We start from the raw sequence: 7,942 nt of genomic DNA on the forward strand, positions 1-7,942 counted from the left end.
AACTGCTAGGATATACATGAGAAAATGTTTTGTTTTGTTTTTTTAAAAATGTCTTTGTAAAAAGAATCTGAATTTCTTTGTTAAAACAGCAGATAACACAAAGTTCATAAAAATGAGGTCCTTTCGCCTAAGACCATATGCTGTATACATGGACATAACTAATCCAAGCCCACTGATAGGTAATGGGCCAACTGCACCAATAGTGCTGTTGGGATTGATGGTGGTAATATGTGTGAAACACTGCAGCACGCAGCCACAAGGCAGTGTTAATAAAAAAGGGAGGGAATGGTGTCCTTACTGCCACCACTGTCATGCTGGGATCCAAAACGACTTTTTACCATTTCAAATAATTCATGGTGAGAATGGGAATCCACTTTCTAAGTCTACACAACTTGGGGGGTGGGGAAGCAGACTAAGTAATCATTCCCAGAAACCAGAGCACCTCAAGAGATGCGGATGAAAAACCGTAATTCTATTCCCCAGGCACTTCATTACAGAACAAATTACAGCACACTAAAAATGTCCATAAATAATATGGAATTCTGAAACTAGGCAGATTTACTTCAAACAGTTGACACAAACTTCTGGTGTAAGACAGAAAGTTCTATTGTCTTTCGCTAGTTGCTGGGAAAGGGAGGGTCAGTTTTCTCTAAGAGTGTAGCCAACCCTGACAAGCCAGCCACACTCCAGGGGAAGGCCACTCAGCCAGGAATATTTGGCAGCGCAGCTTGGCCTTGGGGATGGGGAGGTAGGGGTGAGTGGGGTGGGGGTAAGGTGGGGGCTCAAAGTCAGGTGTGAAAAGAACTTGGGAAGAGTTAGCGGAGGGAGTGGGAATAAGCTTGAAGTGCACTGTAGATTTAAAGCCTGCTGCTTTCATGGTGTCCTGCCTGGAGACAGAGCCTGAAGTGAACTGAACAGTCTGGGCACAGCTGGGACTAGAAGGCCTGGCCTTGTGACCTAGCACTCACTCACAGCTGTCTCACACTCCACGGGGTTCATGTCCATGGGAGCTCTAAGGGGTGACTGTGTGGAAAACTGCTGCAAGTGCAGATACAGTAGCCACATCATAACAAACCTGCATTTATTAATCCTGTTCCCTTCTGTCACAGAATTATCCAGGGCCTCCGAGATTGACAAGAAAACCAAATTTTAAAAATCAAAACCACATTCCAAATGTCTTAAAAGATATTTTTTGTTCAATTCTTTCGTAAAAACATTGGTCGCTATATAACATACAGAGGCAACAAAATGCACCCGGTTTACATGCATCAACAAGTCAATAAATCATAATACACAAACAACGTGGATTCTGAACAAACAGTACTGCAGCAGCTCATGAGACAGTTCACCAGAGCTCTAACGCTGAGAGGACAGCTGCTCTGAGAAACAGGGCAGTCCAGTTTCAGCTGGCATCACATTATCTGTGGTAAAAAAACGCTGAACACAGGTCGTATGGAGTCATTAACTTAAAGGGGCCACCTTCAGAAATCACACTGTGCAAAGTACCATGTTAGGTCACAGCCAGAGCTTGAGAAAAACCATACCTTTGGTCAAAGACAGAGAGACTTCCATTTTGTTTGTCTGCTTTTGAAAATCAAGTATCGTAATGATTCAAAGTATTTTATTGATTAAATATGATTCAAAAATTTTGACTGAAAATGAGAATGTCTTTCATGTGAAAGTTACACCTTCCAGAACTGGAGTTTTCAACGAAACTGGCATAATTCTATTAACAGGAATTCTGGTAATAAGGACTAGGAGCTTTTTCAAGGGAAAACAACAACAACAACAACCAAAAGTGCTTTCTAAACTCCAAGACAAGTTTCTGGAGATGGTATTTAATAAGAAGAAAAGTTAAGCACCACAGTACAACACTTAAAAACAAAGACAGGAAAAGCCACCAGTACACAAGGTAAGGAAAACAACATTCACATGTCTACACAGAACGTAAAATATGTGTTCTATTCTATCCCCTGGAACCCTGTGCTTGCTGTCCGTGGGACATGTGGACAAAGATACAAAGATGAATCTGTCTGCCACCTCAAGTCATGTGATGCTAATCGGATCAAAGGAGAATGTTACTTGTGTATATGAGAACCTGATGTTTTTGAATTTTATGCTATCTTTCCTTAAGTTCTATGGTAAATGGATAGGACTAAATCGCCCCAAAGTGCAAAGGGAACAATATGTGACATGCTTTCTTACAGAAATCTTCTTTAAAAGGAGCCCAAAGTAATTATGTGCAAACAAAATTCCAAATAAGATTTAAAAACCATAGTCATGTGATGTTGGCCTTTTCCATCTACTTAGCAAACACAAATAATTTTAATTCCCCAAGGATTAAGTTTTAACTTCAGTTTCTCTCTTTCATATGTTCAATTATTCTGCTACATGTAACTTTTTAGCATGTAAAGTAGAACAAGTGGGGAGAAGGGGGTTCAAAAACTAAAGCTCAGGACCGTGTTCCGGTCAGACATACAACACAGACACATGCAGCTTTCACCAACCATGTGCTATAATCACCATGAAAGAAGAAAAAAGTCCAAAAATGGGAGAAAGGATCTCTCCTCATGTTACGTTTGACCAGACTAGATAGCAAAATAGAAAATACATGTTGTTCTAAAATACTCACCCAGAAAAAAACGTCACAAAGCAAGATCTAACGAGATTAGGATTCTGAGCATGGGATATTTAGACTCATTCCATTCTATGAGACAGTAACACATTAGGGGGAAAAATCTTTCCAAAATAATAGAACTGACGCTTCACGAACCTCCCAAAGAGCACTTGACCGTATCATCAACTCCATACACCTCCCTGAAAACTTCCATTTTCTATTTCTGTAAAAAAAAATTTTTTTAGCCTAATTTCCAAATGTCATTTTAAATGTCTTAGTTCACCTACTCTCTTAAGCCCTATTTTAAGAGACAGGAAGTATCCAAGCACTGCCTCTCTCTCACAAACCAGAATTCACTGTGTGATTACTCAAAGTTGGGAAAATAAAGGTAAAAAGCCAATCAGAAATAAGTACACTTGTTAGCATGTATGGTTTATGTAAAAGAGAGGCCACATAATTGTTCTTTCTGATTAACCTCTGGCTCTTAAGACAGTGTGGCTCAAAATTAAAGTGAATCAGATATACTTAAAACACTGCTTCATTTTTGGATAGATGCGAAAGGTTAAAATTGAATGAATTTATATAATTGTAAGTGTTTACTGTGAAATCACACAGAAATGATGCCACCAGACAGGGAGTTAAAATGTTAACTGATATTAAACATCTTAAATAATTTGGAGAAACCTCAGCATTGAATTATAACCATCAGGAAAAAAATAAAAACATAAATAGGTCTTCCCGTGCATGTTATGTAACAAATAAGCAAACCCCAAGTCAGCACAGCACAGTACAGTAGCCATGACCGAGAGTTAAAGAATATAGATACATAGGGAGAGGGGAAGATAACATGTTGACTGCCACTGATGAGGAGCATCCCAACAATGTACATAAAATGATACTAAACAGTATTAAAAAGATGTCTTAAGAAGACCAAGCCACAATAAGTTAGTGTTTCCATAGTACATGCTGAGTTATTTGATCCCATATCTATAGTTACTGTCCTCACTGCTAAAGGTTGTGACAGTATATTTAATGACTGAGGTACATTAGTTTACATCTTCTTATAGGTGTTCTAAGATGATTAATTTGTTGTTTCCAGTTTTTCATCCTCTTCACCTCCTCCAAAGAAAATCAGTGGGAACATTCCTAGAATGCAGCCGATAGTCACCCCCACGGCCTTGCCCTAAGGAAACAGAAGAGAGGACTTCTTAAAGGTACACGTCCTGAAAAGAGGCACCCTTGCTTAAACACTGAGGACAACAGTCCACTGCCACACACTATGAAATTCTCACTACAACTATATTCCCGTTTATATATATTCCTACATTACAGAAACCTACATATTAAAATAAGCTACCAAATACTCAAGAACATGTCATTTTAAAATTCAAAGGAACAGGAGAAAAGAAATCAACATGATATCAAAGAAATATTAAAGTACAATTTTTTTAAATCACATGTGTTGTTTAATATCAGAAGACTGGAACATAGGAGGAGGAGATATACCAGTTACTCTCAGTGTATCTGGATTTGATACCCTTGTATCCCGTTCTTCAGTACTTAGCCCCACGTACACTAAGTTATACGCAGATACAACCATTATAGAAACTGTTTCTCTCTGCTTTTCTGCCCTGTGTACCACATTTTGTAATATGTTCATTCCCTTTTTTTTGGGCGGGGGGGGGGGGGGGGGGGGGGTTGAGACAGGGTTTCTCTGTGTAGCCTGGCTGTTCTGGAACTCACTCTGTAGACCAAGCTGTCCTTGAACTCAGAAATCCACCTGCCTCTGCCTCCCAAGTGCTGGGATTAGTTTCCAAGTTGCTGCACACATTCTATATAAAGACATTCAAGTTCCACTGAATACTGGACTCTTGACTCCTGAAAGCTTTCCTAACCATAAGGAACCTACCCCTACATTCCCACAGTTGAGATATGACACTGAAGAGTTCTAAGTACTGAGGATTTAAAAATTAAGTGTTAATATTTGTGCATCTTCATAGGCTATGGTCATAAAGTTTTTCACACTTGACAAAACTACAAATGTGCATAAGCCAATTTTAATCATGTATGTATGTATGTATGTATGTATGTATGTATGTGTATATACCACATACCAAGACTTTTGCAATCTACACTGTGAAACTTACATTGTGAAAAGTTTTAAATTTTTACTTCTATAAGTGATTCCAATTTTTACATTCCTGATGACTATCAAATTTAAGCTTTTCAATTAGGTTTTCTTTCTTAAAAATACCTATTTTAAGCCGGGCGGTGGTGGCGCACGCCTTTAATCCTAGCACTTGGGAGGCGGAGGCAGGCGGATTTCCGAGTTCGAGGCCAGCCTGGTCTACATAGTGAGTACCAGGACAGCCGGGGTTACAGAGAGAAACCCTGTCTCGAAAAACCAAAAAAAAAAAAAAAAAAAAAATACCTATTTTATTATTTTAAACTGTTTGTGTGCACATATGTGTAATTGTATGTGGATATGTGCATGTGAGTAAAGATGCCCACAGAGACCAAAAGAGGGCATCAGGTACCCTGGAAACGGAGTTGTGGGCAGTTGTGAGCAAGCTGAGTGCTAGGAATTGAACTTGGGTCCTCTGGAAGAACAGTATTCACTCCTAATTTATGAGCCATTTCTTCAGCCTGTCAGTTAAGTTTTCTTCTTTCATACAAACAGTTACTGAGGTTCTATTGTGTACTGAACTCTGTGACGGTTAAACCTGAGACAAGGACCAATCACATATAGTTGATCTTTCCTCCTGGAGCTTCTAGTTAAGAAAACAGAGAGACCAAATAAGTCCCATCTGGCATTACAGAAGCTATGCTAGCTGCAGCAGCAGCAGCACTGCATTAGAGAAGCTACGCTCGCTCGCTGCATCATCCGCAGCACTGAAGGAAAAGCTTTCTCTTGGACACCATCCAGTTAGCAGTCAGAGTATCTGTAAGAACTTTCAAAGTAGACATCAACATTTTGACAATAGTGTATCCAACAACACTTTTTCCATCTCTTACTACGGCATTTTGTTGTTTGCTGTGGTGGTGGTATGCCTGTGCTTTATATTAATAGTTAAATCTGTCAATCTCATTATGTAAATATTTTTAAAGGGACTATAGTTTCAGAGATATAACAAGAAAACTTTGTTCTATCCAGATACTAATAAAAGTTAATCTTAAATTCTTATTTTGATATAAACATTTTGTTCATTCATATTTCAACAGAGAGACTATTATTTGGCTCCTGACTGCCCTCTGATATGACCGTTGCTAAGAGACCCCCAACCACCCACCCATTCTGTTAAAATGTCTTTCACCCAGAGTGACCAAGGGTCCCCTCTCGCTCCCTTTAGAAATGCTAGACCAGGGGTGACCCTTCCCACCATTAACATTTCAATCCATTACTGTTTGACCTTTCCTCCCCTATCTGCCCACGAAAATGCTCAGAAATGACCACCAGTGAACAACTACAGTATAAATGGGAGTCAGTTCCAGAATGAACAAAGGATTACAAAGCCTTCGGGTGCTCGAGCCCTTTATATTAACCAAGCTGCACAATGTTTTTAAAAATAATCAATCATACTTATAAAGAAATAAGGGGATAACAAAATTATTTTTCTTAAAATTTCTAAAGCCTAGGTAAAACTCAAATCAATTATAGTTTCAAAACTGCCATTTTGGTCACTAGAGTTATGCTTATAAGTCATATAACTTACCAAATGTGTACTAACACGTGTTTGCCACATGTCAACTTGCTTTGGTGTAAGATCAGGAATTGAGAGGCCTAACCTGGACGCCAAGGCCTCAACATAACCTGCAAGGCTTTAAGAGAACAAGAAAATGAGACAGTTTAAGGAGAGATCCAAGAGTCTGCAAAGAGAAATGAGAGTCTGCCCCTGTGCTCACTCTAGACAGCAAAAAATTACAACTTCCATTTTATTATGTATAGATAAATCTGGCTTAGAATACGTTCAAATTCACATGTAATACACAGTGACTAAGGACGTTTCATCTTTACCATTATCTTTAAGAGAGCATATATATTATATATTATATATATATATAATATACCATGATATATATATGTATATATATATCATATCATATATATATACACACACATACACACATACATACAGAGACAGACAGAGAATTCCTGCACTCCAAACTCAAAGCCAAGTATTTGAACATATGATTTCATTTGATAACTATGATCAGAAAGTAACAGTTTTTTATCAGACTAATGTACTGATAGAATGACAGTCTAGAACTTTTAGCATAACAGGGGATGTGACAAATTCTAAATTAGCATTAATCTTGTTCTAAGTACTACCAGAAAGAAAAAAGCTTGCCAATTATGCACACTGACAATAATAAGATACAGTCTGCCTTGAGATGTCTTGAAAGTGCATCTAAGAACACATATAAAGTTATTATCTGTGAGAAAAAGGGAAACTAGAAGGAGAAATAGTTCTCCAATGTAGAAGCTCTTCATAAAAGTCTTCATACTTTTATGAAGATAGTTTTTATCTCAATCTAAAGACCTCAATCTAAAATTACAAGTGGCTTTAAAATCTATCAGTTGTTCCATTAATGCATCAGAAAGGCATATAGAAGCTATAATATGGTCAATATTAAGCCTAAAGTTTGAAAATAGGAAATGAAATGTCAAAGAGTCTGTATCAAAATAAGATTTATGTCAAGAATTACAGGAATATAAAGTTCTTATCATGGCCCTACAGGAAAAACAAAACAAAACAAAACAAACAAACAAAAAGAAACAAAAAACCCTTAAAATTAGCTTTCCCCTCAAACAAGTGCAGATGTGTAATGGTAAGAGTCAGATCACAGGGGAAACTGGGAAAGGAGAAATCATACGACATGTAAGTAAAGAAAATATCTAATAAAAATATTTTAATGAAAAAAAATAGGAAGAGAGCCTGATATGATTATACTGCTAAGTGGATATAGTATTAAAATGACTTGGAATGATTTCTCATTACCAAAAAAAAAAAAGAGTCAGATCACTTATAACTGTCTCTTCCTGGCCAGGGCAGCAATGGCCCACGCCTTTAATCCCAACACTTGGGAGGCAGGCAGAGGCAGGTGGATTTCTGAGTTCGAGGCCAGCCTGGTCTACAGAGTGAGTTCCAGGACAGCCAAGGCTACACAGAGAAACCCTATCTCAGAAAAAAACAAAACAAAACAAAACAAAACACCTGTCTCTTCCTAGACTATGAGCTGAGATAGACTCCTACTAGCTACAAATCTCAAAATATACTGCTTGAATAGCCAAGAGAGGAAGCCAACGTCAATGAGAGGGGGGGG

The 7,942-nt window shown here is 38.1% G+C and overlaps 1 protein-coding gene across 2 annotated transcripts in view; it reads right to left on the reverse strand.

The window, feature by feature from the left end:
- Window positions 1-1,176: 1,176 nt before the first annotated feature.
- The window catches only part of Tmem65 (transmembrane protein 65), a 41,782-nt gene continuing 35,016 nt past the window's right edge, over window positions 1,177-7,942 (reverse strand). For both annotated transcript variants that reach the window (XM_031358040.1, XM_031358039.1), the window contains 2 exons: window positions 6,331-6,436; window positions 1,177-3,800 (listed from right to left, as the gene is read on the reverse strand). In XM_031358040.1, the coding sequence (XP_031213900.1) occupies window positions 3,699-3,800; window positions 6,331-6,436 (208 nt within the window). In that variant the 3' untranslated portion in view covers window positions 1,177-3,698. The remainder of the gene's footprint in view (window positions 3,801-6,330; window positions 6,437-7,942) is intronic.

Source organism: Mastomys coucha, unplaced genomic scaffold, assembly GCF_008632895.1.
Source record: "Mastomys coucha isolate ucsf_1 unplaced genomic scaffold, UCSF_Mcou_1 pScaffold7, whole genome shotgun sequence".
NCBI lineage: Eukaryota > Metazoa > Chordata > Mammalia > Rodentia > Muridae > Mastomys > Mastomys coucha.